Genomic DNA, 22,951 nt, shown 5'->3' with positions numbered 1-22,951 from the left:
TGGGCAACCCCTGGGAGGACGATGTAGGCCTGGAAGGCTGGGGCTGGCCCTCAGCCTATGGCCTGGCTGCGTGGTCAAGGCCTGGGGGAGTGCCCTGGGCCCTGGGGCTGGAGGCGTTGAATTGGACAGGGGAAGGAGGGCTGAACCCCAGGTGCCCTGGTGACATCTTTCAGCGAAGGGGAGACCTCGGGAGACATTCTCCCTCGCCCCTCATCCCCGCAGGCAGCTGAGCGACCTCCACAGCAGCACCCTCCACCCCCGACATTTGTAAGTGAATTCAAACTTATTTTTTAATATATGTAAATTTTTATTGATTTCAGAGAGGAAGGGAGAGACAGAAACATCAATGAGGAGAGAGAATCATTGATGGGTTGCCTCCTGCACGCCCCACACTAGGGATCGAGCCCACAACCTGGGCCTGGGCCCTGACCGGGAATGGAACCGTGACCTCCTGGTTCATAGGTAGATGCCCAATCACTGAGCCACACCGGCCGGGCGCATTCAAACTTTCAAAGTGTTTTTCTTCCGTTTCCTCATTGGAATTCCCCGAGGGCTCTATAAGATGGTATTGACACCCCCATGTCACAGATGAGGAAACCGAGACGCAAGGGTTGTAGTGACTTGTGCACGTCTTCATGGCGCTGCAAGGAGCCGAGGAGGAGATGAGCCCGACATCATCTCCTCTGGGATCCGTCTCAGCGACGTGGGGCCAGTTCTTCTCCGGAGGCTCCGGGATGGGAGGTGCAGGTGGCCCGGTTCCTTCCGGCGGCAGCAGGTCGGACGCCTGGCTCCTTCCTGGCACGGACACGCCCTCTTTAGGAATGAATGGCCGCACAGTCAGAGCCGCGCAGTCAGAGCCGCGCAGTCAGAGCCCCGCTCCGGAAGGGCCTTCTGCTAGCTGCTGCTTTGCCTGACAGCCCCAGCCTGGCTCCATCTGAGGGCTGCGTGGGCCCCGAGGTGGGGCAGACAGGGACCGCTGAGCATCATCCCGGGAGAGGAACCGGCCTTGATCGGGGGTACAGGGATGCCCGTGGTGCTCCCACATGCCTCCTCCTCGCCAAGCCGCGGGCTCCGGCCTCGGTGGGGCCGCAGACACAGAGGCAGCCCCGAAACGGACAAGTTCTCCACGACACCTTCCCAGCCCCACGGCCTCTGTCTTAGGCCGACATCTGGCCCCAATTCTCCCCGCTTCACAAAGGATATCAGGGTCTATCGTGCTCCCCGGGATGTTACAAAGTCCCCCAAATAGTCCCCTTATTTGTACCTACTCTACTGGCCCTTTAGGGACGAGGACAGGTGTCCAGGATTCAGAATCAGCCGTTAGAACCAGCCCAGGGCAACATCGGCGATTAGAGGAAGCTCGCCTTCCCATCTCCTCTTTCTCAAGTTTCTTCTCTTCCCGGAACCACCCACACCGCCCCCCCCCCCCTCGGGCCCCGGCATCCTGCTTTACTCCAGCTGGGCCGGCCACAGTCCTGGGTTCATGCTCTCTCCCTACCCCCCACCCCACAGAATTTACAGGGCTTCTTGACTCCTATTGTTCACAGAAAGATTTCAAATTGAGAGGCTTTAGTTCAGTCTTTCGCACTGAGTGCCAATAACCGATAACCTACCAAGAGAAATGGACCAAAGGCATTGAGGCTGGATGCAAAGAATTTGAGCGGCCTTTCTGATAACACCCCCCCCCCCACCTTCCAATCATATGCCTTCTTGTCCCTTACAGCAGAAATACAGGGCACTGTGTGGTCACCAAGAAAGGCTGAGAATGACTTGTCTCCTACAGTCCTACCCTCAGCCTCAGAGACCCAAACAGGAGGAGGTTCCAGGGCCTGGACCATCTGATGCTCCCAGCGTACAGACCTTGGCACTAGCCTTGATCTGGGGTCACCTGAGCCAAGAAGATGACTGTGGTGTCAGCAGCAGAGCATCGTCCCCGGGGCGCAGGGAGGTGGCACTCTTTCGAGAACTCGGGTTAGCTGCCCGGGAGGGAGGGGGGTGGCGGTCCATGTGCTTTGAACCCGCTCTGCTCTTCGGGAAGGCCTGGCCCCAGACCTACCGTAAAGGGCCATGAACCCTGAGGCCAGCCATAGGCAGACATGAACACAGAGGGCAAGACACGCACCACTTGTACAAACCATTTTATTTCCGGTGTTGGCTTTATACAAACTTGCAATATACAAACGCAGAGCTCACGGGGGCTCTTCGGCTGCTGAGCGCGCACCCCAACTCTAGCCTATCGGGCAGGTGCCCCCTCCCCGGGAGGGGCTTCGGCTAGAAAGATGCTCAGGGGCTGCTGCAGCTGCCGGTCCCCTGGCAGCGATGCTGTCTGTCTGTCTAACCTGAACTCTTCTTCTAAGGCCACTTTTATGCTAAATAAAGACACTGAGATCAGACATTTCCTTGTATAGTTTATTGTCTAATACTAGCAAATCAGATTGGCCCCAATATGTGCATAAATAGATATGTGTATATATATATATATGTATATTTCATATTTTTCCTTAGTTTTAAGAGCTTCCAGGTGGGGTTGCCTAAAGGGGAAAGGAATTGGGTTCTTCTTGCTATAGTCAGCCCTGCCCCAAGAACATGTCTCTCGCCAAGGCAGAAAAATGTGCACAGCTTGCAACCTCAGAAAATCTTTAAAGTGACAGTAGCAATATTTGATGGCAGCCTCCCGGTTATCGATCAGGGAGGTCATGTGCTGGTTGGGAAGGCTCTAGATCAGTAACCGGGAGTGCACCCAGGTGGGTTTCTCAGCCGCGGGCCTCCATCCGGGCCCCATTCATCCGCAGCACGCTGCGCGAGGCTGGCAGCAGGGGCCGGCGCGTGGTCACGTTGGGAGGCCAGGCTTCCAGTGCTGGCCGGGAGCTCTGCGCTAGGTTCCAAACCCCCGGATTCCTGGTCTGGACAAAAGACTCCCATCCTGCCCAGATCTGCACAAGGCAAGAGCCCCTTGCCCACCTTCCAGGGGACAAGCAGTTTGGAAGACTGAGACGCCACATTGTCCGTGGGACCCTCCTCAGCCCAGGAGCGGACTCCGCAGTCTGGATGCCAGACCGAGGTACCAGGCCCTTAGGAACAGGCCCCAGAAGAAAGGTCACAGAGTGAAACAGATGCCACCGACGCGACCCAGAGCAGAGGCCACGGGAAAAGGAGTGTGGGGAGTCCGAGGAACTCAAACACGTCGGCGCTGAAGGACCAGGGATCCCAAACCATTTCCTTTGGCCTTTGCGCCATACCCTGGGTCCGTCAGGGGACAGACGGACATTCGTGTGTGGCACAGGCGGCCATGACGCTGCCTGCCCCCTGCAGCAGGTGATGGAGGGGGGCCGGGAGCACAGCGCTGGGAGGTGCCTGCGTGGGGCGCTCGTGTGCACACACACGCTTTCTTCCACAGGATTCATACCCGAGAACCCCAGAGGGTCACCAAGAGTGGACAGCGTAACCACATCCTTCGACCAGGACTTCCGAGAGCACGTCCTGCCCTGGGGAGATGCTCTGGGCGGGGCTCTGGGGACCAGCCCTCCACAGACCGGGCAGTGGGGGGAAGGAGCAGCTGGGGAAGGGGGGCGGGGTGGAGGCCGGACCTAGAGGCAGCCACCCCAGTCTCCTCGCGTTGTTGGCCAATTCCATTTAGGCATCGCACATTTGAAAATAGATTTGCTTTCCTAATAAAAGCGTAAAATAGATCTGTCTTAAAATAAGCCTCTCTCTCTCCCCTTCTTTGGATCCAAGGCATGGGGTACAGCCGCAACATGCTGGGAATGGTGTGGAGAGTGAAGGAGAGAAGACGGGCCCGGGCAGGAGTTCTAGGAAAGGATCCGACACCCAAACCAATACGTATCTTACATATATACCTATAATGTGTGTAATCGTCATAAAACATATATTAAGGCATGTAAAGCAACATAAAGGGCCAGCTTTATGAAACAGGAGGTGACAGAGGTGACAGACGAGCAGACATTGATCCTTGGTATTTTCCATGTATTTCTTAAAAATATCACTTTAAAAAAAGGAGAGACAGATAAAGGAAGGGGAAGGCATGGAAGGCCCTGAAAAATCTGTGTCTCGTGGATGGAGAAAGGTGCGGGAACGAGGAAGAGCTGGGAGCCAACCCCGCCTGCCAGTCTGTGGGGGGAGAAAGGACCGTTTGGGGTGCTCGAGCTGCGCTAAAGACGGGAAATGTAGCCAAAAACCTGCCACAGGTGAAGACAAGTGGAACCCCCCAGTCTGTCATCCCTCAGAAGCGACTTCCTAAGCACCTAAGACAGTGCACAGTACCTAAATGGTGCTCGGTAAATGTTTGTTGAATGAGTTGTCACCTTTACTTGCATATGAACCAGTAACTGCCCCAGCCCAGCCGTGAAGGAGGGAAGAATTGGTGGGAGATAAAGTAGTTGTTCTTAGGGCGGCTGGAGGTCAGGCTGGAGTCTCAGGCAGCAACTCGGGCCAAGAGAAGGCCTAGGAGCCAGACTGTTGAGCCGCACTCTCTCCCCTCCCTCCTCCTGGCTACAGTCATCTCACGGTGGGCGGAGCAGAGGAAGAAGGAGTTTGCTTCTGTCTCTCCCGCACTGGCCTCCCTGTCAGGTGGATCCCGAAGGAGTCAGCCAGAAGGGCGTCCTTGGTACAGCCTCCACGGGTCCTCGTCTGGGGGGCCGGGGGTGTGCGGCAGGGTCCTGGCACCTGGCCTTCCAGGGGAAGGCTCATTGCCTCTCCCCGGGCACCCTGGCAGCTGGCCCACAGCACATGCCAGAAAGTGCCACCAAAATGGTGAGGAGAGGCCCCAAGCTGACCACACCCTGCACAAGACAGATCCTCCTCTGCCCCAAGCCCAGTCCCGGAGGCAGACACCAGGCCCAGGCCTACGAAGGGCCCTGTGTGTCCCGGACTGGCCTACCCAGCGCCCTCATTTCCACCCCACCCCCATGCCAAGCACTTCAGCTGAAGGCCACCGTGTGCTCACAGGTGGGGCCTCCTGGGGCCTCGGCATCGGCCTGGGGACAAGGTGGGAAGGGCCAAGCCGACAGTGCGGCACGGTACTTGGCACCACGCTAAGCCTCACCCCGGGAAACCGTTCCCATCCTCCCTCCGTCTCCGCCCTCTTACTTGCGAATGAGCCCTGCTGCTTCTTTCCCTTCCTTTCCTAGGACCTCCCTTCCTCTCCGCCCCCTTCCCAACCTCCCCAGACACCGCCCGGACCTGCTCTCTCTCCCAGCCCGCCCTGTCTCCGGGGAGCCAAGGCACCTCGCCCATCTCTCCCATCTTGTCTTTGGCTCGGACAGGGTGGTTAGTCTCCACGGGTCCGCAAAGGAGCACCCGTGGCAGGGACCACAGCCCCGGGCACAGCGGGGGCCGTGGGGGGGGGGGCGCTGACGGGGAGGGGATGATGGCAGGTGCTGTCCTTGGTGCCAAGGAGGGTGGCAAGAGGCAGAGTGTCCCTCTGCTCCTCACCTCTCGTCCCAACCTAAGATGGTCCAGCGCATTTTCCCCCAGGGCGTCTTCTCCATCGGGGAATGTTCCAGCAGGGCCATCCCCACCCCAGCCAGTCAGGCCTGGGCGTCCTGTGACTCGGGCTTCGGACAGGATGCTTCCCGCTCCATCTCAGGCCCCGGCTCAGGACCGGAGGGACCGCGTCTGAGCAGCGAGGGCTTCGGGGCTGAAGCATCCGCGCTCCGCTCCTCTGGCAGCAGCCTGGCCCTCAGCCTGGCTCCTCGCAGTTTCCCCAGGAGAGCGCGGGGCGGGCCGGGGAGGGCCGGGGCCTGGCGGGCAGGGCTTCAGAAGGTGGCTCTGTGGAGCTTCGCGGCGGCGGCCTCCGCCAGGGCTTGCACTGAAGAAAAGGGACATCGGTGAGAAAGGGGCGCACAGAGCAGGCTCCAGACACTTTCCCAGGAGCGAGGCTGGTCAGACCGCGAGGACCCGCCGCCTCCCTCACAGACCGCAGTCATGTGCTCTCCGCTCGCCTGGCACTGAGCGCCCTGTGCTGGGGGGCAGGACGGGGCACAGCCTTTGGCTACAGAGCCTGGCGTTACTGTAATGTGCAGTGAGGTCTGGGGTAAGTAAGATCTGGGCGAAACGGCTCTGGGGGCTCCCGGGGCTGTGTAAGTCACAGGGGCTACAGGGGAGGGTGTCCCGGAAGCCCCCTTGGGACAGTGGACGAGGGAGGCCTCAGCTCTGTTCCATCTGCTTCCAGAGAAGCAAAGCCCATGGCATCGGCGTTGCAGCTCCAAGCAGCCGCCCTGCCAGCCGGCCCCCGTCCAGCACGGGGCACCGGGACCCAGCGAGGGGACACCGGGCTCAAGCAGAGGGGTGGCGGGGGCGGGGGGGGGGAGCGACCAGGCACTGGGCGGAGGGGAGAAGCAATGCCGGAATGAGAGGGTGCAGATGGCTCAGTGGGGGTGAGGGCAGGGGTCCCCCTCCCTGGGGCGGAGGAAATACAGTAGAAAAGTGCTTACGTCCGAGCTCAGACCCGCATGGCATGGCTGCTGTCGGTGCCCCGTGGGGATTCAGACGAGAGGGGGTTGGCTGGTGAAGTCGGGGAGGCAGGGGAGGTGGGAGGGCTTGGGGTGGCACATTGCACTGGAAACAGAAATGAACAGGGAGGTGAATGGGGGGGAAGGGCGGGAGGGGGGGCGCGGGGAGCAGGCAGGTCTTGCCCCAGAGGGCAGAGAGCAGGGCAGGCGACAAGCAGAGAGAACAGTGGAGCCTGGGGACCTGCCCAAGCCGAGGCAGAGTGGCCTGTCGGGGCGCTGGGGAGGAGAACACGGCCCCGGGGGAGACCTGGCCGAATCCAGGCTCTGGTGGGACCCAGTGTGGCTGGGGCTGGGGCCAGGCCTGGCCTCCGGGCCCAAGGCTCTCCCCCCACCGACAACAGGGAAGTTGGCACAAACCTCCATAATGTGCCCAGGGACTGGGTGGCGCCTTTCCTGTGGGGATAGCGCGCTGCTAACGATTAACAGCGCAGGGAAGTCGCCCCCACTTCTGGCGATCGAAGTGAGGTGATCACCGTGTTAATGGGTTCCTTTAAAATGGAGGCTTCCGAGAGGCTGAGAGCGAGTTCTGGTAACTCAGAAACGTGGGCCCCGCCCCAGCGGGTTTGGCTCAACAGATAGAGCATCGGCCTGCGGACGGAAGGGTCCCAGGTTCGATTCCAGTCAAGGGCACATGCCCGGGTTGCGGGCTCGGAGATTCTCTCTCATCATTGATGTTTCTGTCTCCCTCTCCCTTCCTCTCTGAAATCAATAAAAATGTATTTAAAAAGAAAGAAACGTGTGCCCTGCTGGTCGAGACTCTGTGCACAATCCAGTGAAGGCAAACTGCCATCCACCCCCGAAACAAATCTACAAGCCTTAAGGTGCTGACTTTGAGTTAACGGGATTTTACTCTATTATCATTATTATTCCATGTTGAGAACAATGAGACGTTGCGTTGTTAGGGACCAGCTCTATGCAATCCTGGCCCTTGTGCATCCGCAGCCCAGCTGCAAGTGAGCAGGAGCCAGCCGAGCAAATGGCCTCACTGTGGCCCAGAGCAGAGCCAGACCCCGCCAGGGTCTCACGTTTACTCTGAGAGAGGGATCTGGGCGTTAAACTTCCGCTCCCTGCTCTCTCCTCCCCCCACCCCCAACCTCGCCACCTTCCCTGCCCTGTGCAGGAGGCAGGGTTAGTGCACCGCCCATCACCTATGTGCACACACCCACATATGTACCAAAGACATGGAGCAGGGAGTTGTGTCTGCCCACACACAACACGGACTTTGTGCATGAGATGCAGCTAAACCGTATCCTTACTTACTGCACACAACTCAGATTCATGTGTGTGTGCGCACGTGTGCACATGGCTCAGCACACCTGTAACTTCACATTCAAATGCATTCACAGATGCTTTCGAAACACATTCCTGTGCATGTCTAGTCTCTCTGGCATGGCTAGTTCTCTGGCAACCTCGGTTTCTAAAACACCAAAAGCTCAAAAACTCAAAAGCTAAGCAAGGAGTGCCCCAAGGAAGCCAAGTGGATGTTACAATGTACATCAGGGAGTTCTCCCAGGGACTCGGGAAGCGCTCCTTGGAGTCCAGGGACCCTGAGTTACGTGCGACTCTAAGGTGCTGCCTGGCTGGGGTTCCAGCCCACGGGAGAGTGAAAACAAGAAAATTAGAAAAGAAAGAGGAATTGAGGGATCCATGACATCCATAAGAAGGCACAACCGAAGAGAGAAAATCTTTGGCAAAAAGTAGACATAACTTAAAAATGTAGCAGTTTGGGAGCATTGAACGTAGCTACAAACAGGTCTGAACCACTTAAAACCCCTCAGGGCAACCCCTGACAGAGGCCAGCTAAGTAAGGCTATTTTGAATGATCCTAAAGCAGTAAGAGCAGGAAAGACTCTGCAGCAGGTAATTACCGGACAGATGTGGCATTATACTTGTGTTCACAAGTCCTGCCGCATCTGCATGCACCAATAACCAGTCACACATACTCACATTCATGAGACTGCTCTCCCCACACCCCACGCAGACAGAAGTTCACAAATATTGCAATGTACACACTGTGCACAAAATATACACAAACGTTTTTATCATTCCCCGTTCTGCAAACAAAGCCAATAACACATGAACACGTGCATAAACACTACCTCCACTCTGTACTGGGCCCTTGGACACACATACTTACACTCTAACAGCTTACCAAGTACACCTGTATTCATACATAACCGGTCTCCACACAACACCTGTAGACATTTTGTACACATGAACACACATACATACACACGCCTATATTTTTACTCAAACATTCCCCCCCCCATACCGCACACTTGAATACACACAAATACATGTGCACCTACAAACAATACTGATTCAGACACTCTACATGCCCTCATGCCATATACACTGAGTGGCCAGATTATGATGATCTCTGAACGCATAATAATCTGGCTACTCAGTGTATCCTATCTAATAATAGAGTAATATGCAAATCATCACTCTGCTACACTCACAAGCCACGTCCACCAGCCACGCCCACCATCCAATCAGAGTCAGTATGCAATTAAACTGAAAACATGGCAGCAGCCCCGCCCCCTAGCCTCTCCTGGTCTCTGGGAGTCAGGCGCCAGCGCCTGAGGCTGAGTAGAAGTCAGGTGCCAGTGCCTGAGGCTGGCTGCAGCCACGGAGACCAAGAAGCCGCCTGCCCCATGATCCCAGGCCTCAGCCAGCTGGAGAAGCAGTTCACCCCACGTCCTGGGGGAGACAAGAAACCAGGTGCCAGTGCCTGAGGCTGGCTGCAGCCCGGGAGATGAAGAAGCCGCCTGCCCTGTGATCCCAGGCTGCAGCCAGCAGCAGAAACCTCAGGTCCACCTGCCCCACCTCCTGGGGGAGACTGAGAAACTGGGCCTCAGCGCGTGAGGCTGGCTGCGACCTGGGAGATGAAGAAGCTGCCTGCCCCGTGATCCCAAGCCGCAGCCAGCTGGAGAAGCCACCCTCCCCACGTCCTGGGGGAGACAAGAAACCAGGTGCCAGCACCTGAGGGTGGATGCGATCTGGGAGACGAAGAAGCCGCCTGCCCTATGATCCCAGGCTACAGCCAGCTGGAGAAGCCGCCCACCCCATGTCCACCCGCCCCATGTCCTGGGGGAGATGGAGAAACCAGGCCCCAGTACCTGAGGCTGGCTGCAGCCCGGGAGATGGAGAAGCCGCCCACCCTGCGGTCCTGGGCACCAGTACCTGCGGCTGGCTGTGGCCTGGGAGACAGAGAAGCCACCCACCCTGCAGTCCTGGGCACCAGTACCTGTGGCTGGCTGTGGCCTGGGAGACAGAGAAGCCACCCATCCTGCAGTCCAGGTGCCAGCACCTACAGCTGGCTACAGCCTGGTAGATGGAGAAGCCGCCCACCCTGCAGTCCCGGGCACTAGCACCTATGGCTGGCTGTGGCCTGGGAGACAAAGAAGCCGCCCACCCTGCGGTCCTGGGCGCCAGCACTTGCAGCTGCAGCACAGGCGAAGCCCCCTGTCCACCATCCCCTGAGGCTGCAGCCAGCCTGGGCACTTATGGCTGACCAGAGGGAGGGAAGCCCAGATCCTGGGTGCCTGTGGTCAGCTGGAGGAGGGAATCCTGGGTACCAGGTACGGGCCGAGGCAGAGGTGGTTAGGGGCAATCAAGCCAGCAGGGGAGCAGTTAGGGACAATCAGGCTGGCAGGCAGAAGCAGTTAGGGGTAATCAGGCAGGCAGGTGAGCGGTTAGGAGCCAGCAGTTCTGAATTGTGAGAGGGATGTCCAACTGCTGGTTATCCCATGAGGGGTCCCAGATTGGAGAGGGTGCAGGCCAGGCTGAGGGACACCCTCCCCGCTGCCCCCCATGCGTGAATTTTGTGCACCGGGCCTCTAGTAGATATATATAATTAGAGGCCCGGTGCATGAATTTGTGCATGGGTGGGGTCCGGCCAGCCTGGCCAGGGGGAGGGGACATGGGCGGTTGGCCGGCCTGCCTGCTGTTCGAACTCTTGGTCGAGGGGACAATTTGCATATTAGCCTTTTATTATATAGGATATACACTGAGTGGCCACATTATTATGCGTCCAGAGATCATCATAATCTGGCCACTCAGTGTACACGACCTGAAAACTGCCGCGCCTTCCCCTATAGTGCCGACTTGTGTGCGTGCACACTCGGTGTCATGGCCCAACGCTGCCACACTCGTCACTGACCACACCATCCGTGCCACACAGCCACACTCAGGCACTGTCCTCACGCCCGTGCCCGGCACCCCATGCACACAGGCCCCCCGCATGGACGGTGCCCACACTACGTGTGTCCAGGAACAGTCCTCGCTGTGCCTGGCAGATCGGCAGCTCTGGGCACCTGGGCCATAGACTGTGGGTGGTGGGGACAGTGGGCTAAGTCTGAGGTCTGGCCCTTCCACGGCCATTTTTTAAATAGTTGGGGTTTTGGCAAAACCCAGGTGACCGTGTGTGCTCAGTGCACAGACCCTGAAATGTAAGCCGGTGTGTGTGTGGGGGAACCTGAGAGGCCCGGTGGGCTTTGTTTCCGTGGAACCTTTGGCTGGGGGACTGTCAGAGAGGGAGCCAGGGGCTGGGGCAGGGGCGGAGGGAAGGATTAAGAACAATATTGTGTGCTCTAACCCTTGAAACAGGAAGTTTCCTTTTGCCCAGAGCGTGTGGAATTTGATCTTTGGAGGGTTCAAGTGCGTTTTACAGCTGAACTGCAGGAAGGTTTGGCCGGGGCCTCCTGGCAGCCAAACTGGTTCTGCGGCCTCTGGCTACAGGCTTTCCCTTGCCCTCAACTCCAGCCCAAGAGGGGCCTCTCTCTGAACTATCTCCAGGGGCTTCCCCAGGACACCCAGCTAATGCCCACTGCACCCCAAGTGCCACTAGGTTCTTCCTGAAGGCTGACTTACATCCTTGTTGTAGCCCAAAAGCCGCTGATTTCTGAAAATATCCATGTTTAAAAGAGCTAGAAAAACATAAATGGTTCCTCTTCCTGCTTCAGCCATGGCTATTTCAACGAGCACTAACTACCACCAACACCACTACTACCCCAGCTGGCAGGAGCTTACTGAGCACGCACTGAGTGCCTGGCCCTGTGCTGGGTGCCTAGCACACACTGTGTCCGTTCCTCACACCACCACACCGGTGTCCTAATTGTGAATTTTACGGAGGAGGGACTGGAGCCTCAGGTAGCCGGAACTGGAAACCTCGTAAACGCCATCCCCTCCACGGACTCCCACCCAGGCTGCCATACCTGTGGCCAGTGCCCCGTGGCTGCTGCCTCTACCAAAGTCATCAAGCCTGGCATCCTTTGGGGGCATCCCTCCTGGCCGGCCCCAAAGCCCCCTCTGTTCCTCTCCCTCTCCATCCCGACCACCTTGTCTTGAGGGGAGACAACAGTTCATCTCCCAGCCTTCATGACTTAGCACTGTCTCTCTTCTACCGTCCCTGCTCCCGTTCAGAAAGAATCCCTTTCATTCTTCCCACCTTCATTCATCTCGTTCTTGCCTATTACACTCTCATCTCCTCCGGGCGATGTCTCAGGCTGAGGAGAACGAGTCCTGTTGACTTTGACCTCACAGTGTCCATCTGGGACCTGCTGCCCTTCGGACCCGTGTGAGTCAGCTCCTCAGACTCGTCTTTCCTTAGCAGAAAAGAGTGCTGGGTCAGTAGCCAACGTGGTGATTGTTAGCACGCTCAGCCCCTTGGTTGCCTGCACCCTCTTTCTCATTCTTCCTCTCCGCATGCAGCCAGAGGGGAAGTGAGCCCTCGCCGGTTTGGCTCATTGAACAGAGCCTCAGCCCGAAGACTGAATGGTCCGGGTTCGATTCTGGTCAAAGGCATGTACCTTGGTTGCAGGCTCGATGCGGGAGGCAACCATAGGTGTCTCTCTCTCACATCAATATTGTGCTCTCGCTCTCTCTCTCTCTCTCTCTCTCTCTCTCTCTTCCCTTTCCTTCCCTTCCACTCTCTCTAAAAATCAATGGAAAAATATCCTTGGGTGAGGATTAACAAAGCAAAAAAGAAGAAGGGGAAGGGAAGGGGACCCTGGAATACCTGGCCCTCACCCCTCAACTGGTAAATACTTTGAACTTCCCCAGCCAAGTCAGTGATCACCTTTCTCTGTGCTTCCCAACCTGCCCAGGCGGAGTGGCTCCCTGTGCTCTCTGCATGGCCGTGGCCATCCCGCTGTACAGGGGCGAGGAGGGTGCTCACGGCTCTGAGCTCCTGCACCTCAGCAACTCCGGCCTCTGTGCGCCCTGAGCCTAGCACAGTACCTGTGCCCAGTAAATGCTCATCCTGCCCGCGCCCTGTTCCTCTCTAGCCCTGACCCCTGACAGCGCCGTGCCTCCTCCCCTACGTGGTCGGTCAGCCATCTCCCTGGGAGCGAGGCCCAGCCCCTCTCACCAGACAGCATGCGGCCCCGGCGGGAGGCCTCGGTGGCCAGGGCGCAGGAGATTTCAATCCGCTTCTCCTGCTCCTGCAGCTGGCTCTCTGAGTCCTGGGGCACGTCCACAAGGTCCCCCTCGCCGATGGGCACCACGTTCTGCATACTGAGGAGGCACAGACACACAGACATGGTGGGGGGACAGGATGTCCAGCTGGCCTGTGGGGGGCATGTGCAGGCTCTGGTCCCTAGCAAGGCTGTCCCCAGGGATGAGTGGGACCTGGCAAAACGCCTGTTGGGACCCTTACCCACAATGCTTTACAACGAATTAGAAGGTTCAAGTGCACGTTCAGGGCTGCCTTGGAGGGGAGAAGTCACAGAGGCAGCCCATCAGTGTGTCTGGATGAGCATGTGCGTGAGCTCACAGTCCTCTGGGCACCCACAGGCAGCTCGTGGCCCCACCGGAGGGCCAGGCCCAGATCGCTGCCCTGAGCCACGGCCTCCATTCACTCCACTCTGGGGGAGGCTGGGGTCCCCTCGGACATGGGTTGGAGTGCTGGTGTCCTAGGTGCCAGGGGGGGCAGAAAAAGTGCAGGTTCCCCAGGCCAGTTACCTGGACTTGGCAATGAGCGTCTTGATCCTTTCCACCTTCTTCTGCTTCTCCTTCAGCTCCTCGGGGCTCAGGGGCGTGTCCGGCTCCAGGTCGATGTACCGCTCAGGGATGAGGACTTTGTCGGGGGTGGAGAGCTGTGGGGGGACCGCGGTCATCGCTCCATCCCTCCCAGGGCCCCTGCCCGCCCCGCCCCCCGGACTCCGCTCACCTCCTTGTTGATGTCCACGTCGTAGTGCTGGGGCTCCAGCTCCATCTTGCGAAGCCGGGCGATCTCCTCCCGCGGCGTCTCGTAGGCCTGCCCGCCAGGCTCCTCCGCCCGCAGGGCAGCCTCCAGGTTGGAGATGTCCACTTCATGGATGCTGCGGTGACGACGCACCTGGGGACGCGGGCACCTCCACTTCTACCCGTGCCTCCCGGGAGTCCTACCATGCGTGCCCCCGCTGTCCCTGCCCGGCGCGCCTGGTCTGGCTGCCACCCCATGGCTCCCACTGCAGAGCCACCCTGCCTACTGCCTGTCCAAAGCCTGCCCACCTGCCAGGACCAGGAGGCAAGACTTCATCAACATTTCTCACCAGCATTCGTCACCACCACCCCCGCCCCCATGCCCTTTGGTCGCCTCCTGTGACATATATTTGGACAGTTGATTCAGTGCCTTACACTCAGTGTCTCTAATCATTTCCTATTATTATGGAAGTTCCAGTCCACCAACTGGAATGTAAACTGTTGGAGGGCAGGATCTATGAGTCACAATTTTTGCATATTTCAGAAAGAAAAATTAGGCAGATGCCTTGGGCTCCTCCCAGCCCTGCACTTAATGGCTGTGTGGCCCAGGACTCCCTTAATTTCTCGTGACTTTGTTTCTCTCTCTCTAAGGATAGTAATTCCTAACCCTGGGTTATTGAAAGGACTAGACGGAGAACAGGAAAGGCACGGGGAACTGAGCCGTGCAATGCTGAGCTGGCGCGATGATCGTCAGGATCCCCGGCCCAGTGCTAAGCCCACAGAAAGTGCGCTGGAAACGTTGGTAAGTGGTGGCCACTTGCGGGTGGTGGGTGGTGGGTGGCATACTGCCCTCTATTAAAGGAATGGTATGTAACTTGGTTCAACCAAAACAATCAAGGCATTCCTGTGTGTGAGTTAGTTTTCTTTAAACACAAAGGAAACACCCAGCCCGACTGGCGTGGCTCAGTGGTGGAGTGTTGACCTATGAGCCAGGAGGTCACGATTGGATTCCCAGTCAGGGCACATGCCAGGGTTGTGGGCTCAATCCCAATGTGTGCGTGCAGAAGGCAGCCAATCAATGATTCTCTTTCATCATTGATGTTCCTCTCTCTCTGTCTCCTCTCTGAAATCAATACAAATATATGAAAAAAAGAAAAAGGGAATGCCTGTAGCAGGATCTCCTTGCCCAGTGGGCAGAAGCCTCCCAGGCCTCCAGTGCCCATCGTGGGTCCTCCCTAACCCCTTCCTCTCTAAACCCCAGCCTACCCCCAGGACTCCAGCCCAGGCTGGCCGCACCCACACCCGGGATTAGGCAGTGTTGACTACCATCTGGCCACGCCTGTGGGTGGCTGGGAGGACTTACCACTTTGTAGGCTGGCCGGGGGCTGGGGTCGGGGGCAGGGCTGGCAGGAAGCTGCAGGCTCCTCCGCTTCTCCTTCATGGAGCCGCTCTGGTGGCGCCGCATGCGGTCGATCTGCTCCTCCACGCTCATCTTCACCTTGCCCTCGCCGGGGAACACCGCACTCTTGGGGCGCTCCTGCTGCGGGGGGTGGGGGGGGGGAGACGAGGCTCTGAGAGGTGCAGGTCCTCCCCCCAGCCTTTTCAGCTGCCCTAATCCCTTAAGATTTCCCCTCCTTGGGAAGTTGCCTGTAGTCAATGGAATGGCGGTCCCCGGAAGATATGTCCAAGTCCTGACGCCCAGGCAGGACCTGTGAGTGTGACCTTATTTGGAAATGGGGTCTTTGCAGGTGTAATTAAATTAAGGGTCTCAAGATCATCCTGAATCAGGGCCACCCTGAAACCAATAATGGGTGTCCTCATGGGAGACAAGAAGACACATGGGGGAGGTGATGCGAAGGTGGGGGCAGAGACTGGAGTGATGTGTCTACAAGCCAAGGACACCCAGGATCGCCAGCAACAACCATCCGCTGGGCGTGGGGGGGGGGTGGGGGGGTGGGGGGGGTGGGAGGGGGCGGGGCCTCTCCCTCAGCCTCCAGAGGAGCCACCCCTGCCAACACCTCCAGTGCAGACTTCTGGCCTCCACAACTGTGAGAAAATAAACTTCTGTGGGTTAAGCTACCAAGTCCGTGGCATTCTGCTCCTCTCCTAGCGGCCCCAGGACCCGACACACAGCTTTGACCAGCACACGACTCTGACCACTGGCTTCTGCCACATCTGTATGTCATCGTAATAATTTTGCTCAGTACTTTTTTATCTTTATTGTGCACACATTCCTTGTCCCTTGGCACGCCTCCTTGAAGAAGACCCCCTCGGCTGGGGCTGCTGGCCTTCCTGCTTACTCTGTCTCCCGCCTCCAGCCCTGGGTTTCTTGAACGGGAGCGACAGATGGTGGACACTCGGGGCCCCTGGGCTCCTGGCCTGGCTCAGGCCCGCCAAGCCCCCAGAGCCTGCGAGTGTACTTACCCGGGCTGAGAGGCCATTGGGGAGCCCATTAGCATTCCTCCTCACCACCCCTGATGGGGTCACCTCTTCCTCAGTGGGCGACTTGGTCCGCGGGGGCACAATGCCAACTGCAGGGCGACAGAGCGGCCCGTGGGCCTCATGGAGAGAGGAAGGCGGAGAGACGGGGCGGGGCTGCTTCTCAGAGGGGCTCGGCCTCCCCCCCCACCTCCCGTGGAGAAGGCAAGCCGGGCGGGTGAGCACTCCATGGGTATGAGTGAGCACCGCCCTGCGCTCCTCTCTGACCCCGAGCCTCACTCCTCGGGGAAGATGGGGCAGGAGGTACCTTTGTTGAGAGCTGTCTGCTTGTCTGCCTCCACCTCTTGCCGGGTGGGCACAAGGCTGATGTCCCTAGACGTGTCCGGGGGTGAGGTCTGGTGTGACTCTCTCTTGCTTGGGTCGTAGCTTGCCTTGGGCTGGAAGGAAGGATGAGGAGGTGTTTCATGCGAGAGTGACTGCCAGGAACTAGGCCCCGGTGATAGTTCTTTGTTTAGCAATGGTTGGCATGCAAACCCCTGAAAACCCGGGACAGGACTTCTCTGCGTGTGCCAGTTGTGAAGTGGGCAGGGCGGCACTAGGCTGGCCAGGGCGAGGTCCTCGGGGAAGGGGGGCTCACGCTCCCGGGAGGCCCCTCAACCTGGCCAGTCCCCTCGGCAAGCACCACGAAGCGCGGACTTTCTGTGAGCCAGAGAGGAGGGGCCAGCAGGCCAAGGGTCTCTGAGGACTCTGTCTGGATCCTACCCAAGACTTGAGCAAAAGAACCAGGCGAGCTTTGGGACCAGGACTCTGGGGGCAGGAAAGGGGCACTTAGCTTGTGGCTCACAGAATCCTGCGACCAGAAGGGACCTCAGCCATCATCTGCTCCATTCTGTGCCTGCCCCCTCCCCCACCCCCCGCACCCCTCCGTGCAGTTGAAGAATCGAAGTCTCAGTGAGGACCACAGAGAAAGAAGCTAGGCCAGAGCTCAGAAATCGCCACTCCAGCCCCGCTGGAGGGCACGGCAAGTCACACACCTGCCTTCACCTGTGACTCTGCAGCGCCGCTCCCCGCTCTGCCCACCTGGCCGGGCAGACCCTCAGGGCTACGCACACACCAGTAGCTGAGACGAGAATGTGAGTTTCCCAGTTTCAGGCACAGGACTGTTGACTCACCGTGCAACCTCTTCCGAGCCTAACTGCACGCCTCTCTTGGATCTTCGCTAGGGATCCAGGCGAGAGGGGAGGCCAGAACAGGGGAGAGGGGGCCTGTACCCTTATATTCCAGGGGTGGTGAGCCCCAGAGAGGACAGAGGCAGAGACAGAGAGCATGGGGGGTTGGGGCCTGGGGTGGACAAGGACAGGACCAGTATGTGTGTGGGGGTCCCTTGATTCCCATCATCTGGTCATGCTGGTAGGGAGGGGACCGTACCACCACCCACAGCCAGAGGCCCTCCGGAGCCTGGGCACAGGGTAGAGCAGCAACTCATTTCCCCGTTGTCCACAGAAAGCAAAGAGGGGAAAGAGGGCGTGTGTGAGTGTCCCCACCAGCCTTTCCTCATTCCAGAGTTTGACCAGACAGAGGGCCCAGCAGAAATTCAGTGTGGGGGATGAACATTGGCACGCGGAAGTGATGCCCTGTCCCCCTTGCCCCTCGCCTGGCCTTCTGTCCCGTTCCCTCCACCCCTGCCCTCCAGGACCCAAGGGTGCTGGGTACCTGGCCCCTGGCTGTCTCGCCACTGCAGTGCCAGGAAGGGGAGTTGGGGTATGGCCAGAAGTGGCTCTCGCTAGGGAGTGGAGGCACGGTGGGAGGAGACTCCAGGGGCACGTAGGCTTTGGGGAGGGGGGGCCGCGGTGGGCCGGGCTCCTGAGGCAGAGAGAAGCCAGAGCATTAGGAGGAGCGAGAGCAGGCGCTGTGAGAGCAGGAGAAAAGAGCGTTAGCAGAGGCAGACGCCGCGGAGACCCGGGGCCCTGGACCCAAACTCCCACCTGTGGCCTGGACACAGCGACCTGCAGACCCAGTTGTGCCTGGCCCTCAGGCTCCCCTCCACTGAGCCACCTGCGCACACTCCCATCACTCCCAGCTCTTCTCCAAAGTTCTCTCCTCATCGCCTCACCGTCATGCCGACACCTTCCCACCCTGTACCTGTGCTTCCGCCAGCGCCTCTGCCTGCGATGGCCTGTTCCTCTACCTGTCCCAACGCTTCACCTGTTCCTCTACCTGTCCCAACGCTTCACCTGTTCCTCTACCTGTCCCAACACTTCACCTGTTCCTCTACCTGTCCCAACGCTTCTCCTGTTCCTCTATCTGTCCCAACGCTTCACCTGTTCCTCTACCTGTCCCAACGCTTCACCTGTTCCTCTACCTGTCCCAACGCTTCTCCTGTTCCTCTACCTGTCCCAATGCTTCGGCCTGTTCCTCCACCTGTCCCAACGCTTCTCCTGTTCCTCTACCTGTCCCAACGCTTCGGCTGTTCCTCTACCTGTCCCAACGCTTCGGCTGTTCCTCTACCTGTCCCAACGCTTCACCTGTTCCTCTACCTGTCCCAACGCTTCACCTGTTCCTCTACCTGTCCCAACGCTTCACCTGTTCCTCTACCTGTCCCAACGCTTCACCTGTTCCTCTACCTGTCCCAACGCTTCACCTGTTCCTCTACCTGTCCCAACGCTTCGCCTGTTCCTCTACCTGTCCCAACGCTTCACCTGTTCCTCTACCTGTCTCAACGCTTCACCTGTTCCTCTACCTGTCCCAACGCTTCTCCTGTTCCTCTACCTGTCCCAACGCTTCGGCCTGTTCCTCTACCTGTGCCAACGCTTTGGCCTGTTCCTCTTCCTGTGCCAAAGCCTCAGGCCCCATTCCAGTCCTATCCTCTCTGGAACAGCAGAGCATTTACGGTCTGAACCACGTGGCTCAGCACTGAGACACACAGCACCACGTGCCTGAGGCTGGTTTGCTGTCTATCGGCCTCGGTCCCCCTGGGCGCTGGGCTCTCTGAGTGGAGGCCGTGGGCATGCAGGGGTGCCCGGAGAGGGCCTCCTGCCACCCTCTCCCGCAGTAGAGCCGGTAAACGCTTGCTGATCGACTGACTAGGAAACTGTCCCCCAGCCCTCACCCTGTCACCCCTGGAACACCCCTGGGTTTAAATTCCTATCAAGTGCTTGGTATCTTTGCTCCCCATCCTGGTGCTCCGGAAGGAGGCCAGGGATGCTGGTGAAGACGAGAGCAGGTACAGGAGAAATGGGAGGAAGGTCACACACTGGATATGAGAACGGCCCCTCAGGCAGAGGCACTTGGACTGCAGGCCTCTGGGGTAGACGGGGCACAGCATCTGTGTAGTTTCAGGCAAATAAGGACCCGGTCCTCCCTCCCCCATTTACCTTCTACTCCATTTTATCAGCTTACCTCATTGGACCCAGACTTGGTGGGGGACCCCTGAGAGCCAGACACCAGTGAAAAGGGGCTCAGAGGGCTGGTGAGGCTGGCGGAGCTGAGCGGGCTGGCAGGGCTGTTGGAGCTGTAGGTGGTCGAGGGGCCAAGGCCTCCTTGGGGAAACAAGGGGAGAAAGATGAGGGTGGGCGGGGGTGTGGCCAGGGGTATGGATGGGCTATGTAGGTGGGGAGGGCAGGGCAGGATTCAAGAACTTGGGAGGGTCCCCTGAGCCTGCTGGAGGGACTTATACATGGGCTGGGTCAACGGCTGGGAGGGGCGCTACACAGGGGAGAGGATATCAAAGCCAGCCAGCCCAAGGTCCCAAGGCTGAAGGAAGACACTAAGGTAGAGGACTCAGACCACCCAGGGGCCGGTGGGCTTAGGGGCTGGGGACGCCCAGCTGCTCTTTGACCTTTTCTGGGGAGAAATCTAGGGTATCAGGGTCAACAGCATCTCTGAGTGGTATATCCGGTCTGTTCTGGGGAGGGGAGGATAAGGGTGTCCCACCTGCCACCCCAGGGCCCTGGGGAAGACTCTGGAGCCCTGAGAGGCCATGGCAGGTTCTGAGCACAGAGTGAGGGCCTAGAGCAAGCATGTCAAACTCGCGGCCGGTAAGCCCGCCGGCCGTGAGTTTGACATGCTTGGCCTAGAGGGTGAGCCGGCAGGTGTGGGAGGAGCCAGGGCACGGAGCATTCCTGGTGAAGCCAGAGGCCTGAGGCTGACAGGGGAGGCGCCCACCTCTGTGCTTGGCTGTGTCTGTGCCCCGGGACGGGTTATTCTTCCTGAGCCCCTCCATCACGTCCTGGATCCTCCAGATCTCCTTCTGGATTTGCCGGTTGAGCACCTCGTTCTGCAACAGCCACAGAGCAGGTCAAAGGAAGTGACTGCTGAGGAGTGTCCCAGCCCTTTCCCGACCTCCCTTAAACCAGCAGCAGGCAGGAGCCCTGTGCACGAGGGAGTGTAACACACACACACACACACACACCCTCCAGTACATTCGTCTCTCTCACGGGCAGCCTCTGTGTCCTCAGCCTCTATGAAACGCAGCTCTGAATGCCAAGGAGAGGACTCTGTCATCAGAGTAAAGAGCCCCCTTAGGTCAACCTGAGAACTCGGAACCAAAAGAGAGTGGGGACCTGCCCCCAGAGCCCCTGGGGGAGACAGGTCCTGGAGTGGAGGCCCCGCAGGTAGACATTCTAGGGTAGCCCCCTTTCCAGGCTGAGAGCTCCAGTTCCCTGGTTTTCTTCAGATCCAGGTAGCTCTTCTGTAATGCCCACCCCCAGCGTATGCCTAAATGCTCATGGATTATATTCGATGACAGCACCCACTCTTTGAAAAATGATGGCCACCTCTAGTTTAGCACCCCCACCCCGGTAAGTGCTTTGCAGACACTAACTCGCTCTGGCCGCACGGCTCTATGAGGCAAGGGCGGCAGCTGTCCCCACTTCTGAGACGAAGGGACTCAGCCCAGCCACCTGGAGTAAGTTGTGCGACCACCACCTGAATCTGGGTCCGTTTGCTCCAAGAGCTGGTGCTCTTGGTCACACTACCCTGCCTCCTAAAATCGCCCACCGACCACCTGGGTCCTCGGACCAGGCCTTCGCCTCGCTCCACCTAACCAGCTGCCAGGCTAGGGTGGTAAGTTCTGTTACCAGGAGGAAACAGGAGGAAACCGGGGAAAGCAGGGCTTAACCGCACCAGAGAAACAGGGCTGGCAACGCCAGCTAGAGAGGGGGCACAGAGGTGTGTGCTGGGCAGAGAGAAGACAGAGGGAGGCGGAGAACAAGATGCCCACGGTCAGCGTGTCCAGCCGCTGCCTCCAGACAGTGCTCCTAACCAGCCCGAGAAAGGAGGTCTCTTCCTACCTAAATGCCTGCATGTAGCCCGTACTGCCTACTCTTCTGCTGACCTGAGGGAGATTTGTATCGATCTTGTATTTCTATTTATGTCTGTTCAATCCTCCAGTCATACAACACCTGACATCTAACGAGCTCCTGGGCTCACTCCCTGCCATTTGATGGAACCGAAGAAGAACCCCACGTTATCCTCATCCTGAGGTTTAGAGTCCCTTTGAAGTGGCCTGAACCTGGTCTTTGGTCTCAGAAACCAACTCCTCGTCGTAAGTCTGAAATCTCTAAAGCAAGAGAGGACGCCACTCTGGTCTCTGTTGGCCATAAGGACAAGGGAAGACCCACAGCACATGCGGACCCCCGCCTGCCCAGGGCCCCAGTCACCTGGATGTCCAAGTTGAGCTGTTCCCAGAGGTCGTCGTGCAGGGCAGAGACCTCCGACTCGAGGCTCTCGTACTCCGTGGTGCTGTTGGTCAGGGCCTGCACGGGGAGCGTTTACTGAGAAAGCAGCTCGCCTAGCATCCCTCTCATCCTGCGACTGGGCCAGGGGCCCGAGGCCGGCAGATCTGGGGAGGGCCGGGAGGAGGGTGCACAGGCCTGCGACATGCTAATGACAGCCAAGCGCCAGCCTTATAAGAGGTGCCACAGCCCACCCTGCCGAAACCCGAAGTAAGAGAAAATAGCATCCTCTCCAGACATGTGGACAGGCCGGAGCGGGGAACATCGCTCCCTCGCCCTCCTGCTCTCCCAGATCGGGCCATGGAAAGCGGAGGGTAAAGGGAAAAGAGACGGAGGGAAGGGGTGTGCCTCTGGAGGTTTGCTCTCCTCTCTGGGCCATGCTCTCCGGGGCGTTTGCTGCTGCCCTGCGAGCTATCACCCAGCCGTCAGCTGGGAGGGTCTGCCTTGGGCCCACCAGGATGACCAGGCAGCAGCATTGCTGCCAGGGTCCGGGTTCTCCAGGGGAGAAGACAGAGCAGCCAGGGAAACAAGTGGCCTTGATTTCACGCCGACCTGGGGCAGGTACAGTCGGTGGAAAGTTCGCCAGTTCCATGGAGACTGTGGGCGAGCAGCCTGGCTTACCGGCTGTCTCTTTGCAAGGCAGAGCTCCGGTCTGTGTTTGTGTCCCTCCCCAGGAGCACCCTGCTCTGGCCCTCTGGGGAGAACTGGGATTCGGGGAGCACCGCCGGGGAGGGGAGGCTCTCCTGGCAGGTGTAGACCCGCTCTGGTTACCGTGGTTACCTACCGTGGTTGCCTGGGACAGCTCCACCCGGATGTTGATGAGCTGGTTCTGCAGCGACTCCTTCTTGTGCAGCAGCTTCTCTGGGTAGGCGGGCTGGCTCCCGAACATCTCCAGCTCCTGGTGGGTCCCCATCAAGGCACTTTCCAGGCTCTCCTGAGGAAAGGCAGGGCTGTGAGTGGCCCTGAGCTCCCCTCTTTGGGGCTGTTAGCATCCCAGGCCTGAGCCCGAGAGGCCCAACCAGGCCGATTAGTGGAGGCTGTCCTCACCCTGCCGGAGGC

General features: G+C 58.7%; 1 protein-coding gene across 11 annotated transcripts in view; it reads right to left on the bottom strand.

Annotated features, from left to right (window-relative positions):
- Positions 1-1,990: 1,990 nt before the first annotated feature.
- The window catches only part of PLEKHA6 (pleckstrin homology domain containing A6), a 135,596-nt gene continuing 114,635 nt past the window's right edge, over positions 1,991-22,951 (bottom strand). For 7 of the 11 annotated variants that reach the window (XM_079761805.1, XM_079761809.1, XM_079761811.1 and 4 more), the window contains 12 exons: positions 22,677-22,826; positions 21,818-21,913; positions 20,322-20,433; positions 19,557-19,696; positions 16,465-16,594; positions 16,143-16,249; positions 15,082-15,258; positions 13,705-13,872; positions 13,497-13,630; positions 12,904-13,049; positions 6,453-6,576; positions 1,991-5,827 (listed from right to left, as the gene is read on the bottom strand). In XM_079761805.1, the coding sequence (XP_079617931.1) occupies positions 6,461-6,576; positions 12,904-13,049; positions 13,497-13,630; positions 13,705-13,872; positions 15,082-15,258; positions 16,143-16,249; positions 16,465-16,594; positions 19,557-19,696; positions 20,322-20,433; positions 21,818-21,913; positions 22,677-22,826 (1,476 nt within the window). In that variant the 3' untranslated portion in view covers positions 1,991-5,827; positions 6,453-6,460. Of the gene's footprint in view, positions 5,828-6,452; positions 6,577-12,903; positions 13,050-13,496; positions 13,631-13,704; positions 13,873-15,081; positions 15,259-16,142; positions 16,250-16,464; positions 16,595-17,870; positions 18,021-19,556; positions 19,697-20,321; positions 20,434-21,817; positions 21,914-22,676; positions 22,827-22,951 lie in introns of all 11 variants that reach the window. The other 4 variants (XM_079761808.1, XM_079761813.1, XM_079761807.1 and 1 more) reach the window with 3 other exon arrangements.

Source organism: Cnephaeus nilssonii, assembly GCF_951640355.1.
Source record: "Cnephaeus nilssonii genome assembly, chromosome: 21".
NCBI classification, from domain to species: Eukaryota; Metazoa; Chordata; class Mammalia; order Chiroptera; family Vespertilionidae; genus Cnephaeus; species Cnephaeus nilssonii.
Note: the sequence above shows the minus strand (reverse complement) of the source record. Positions and strands in the feature narration are given on the sequence as shown.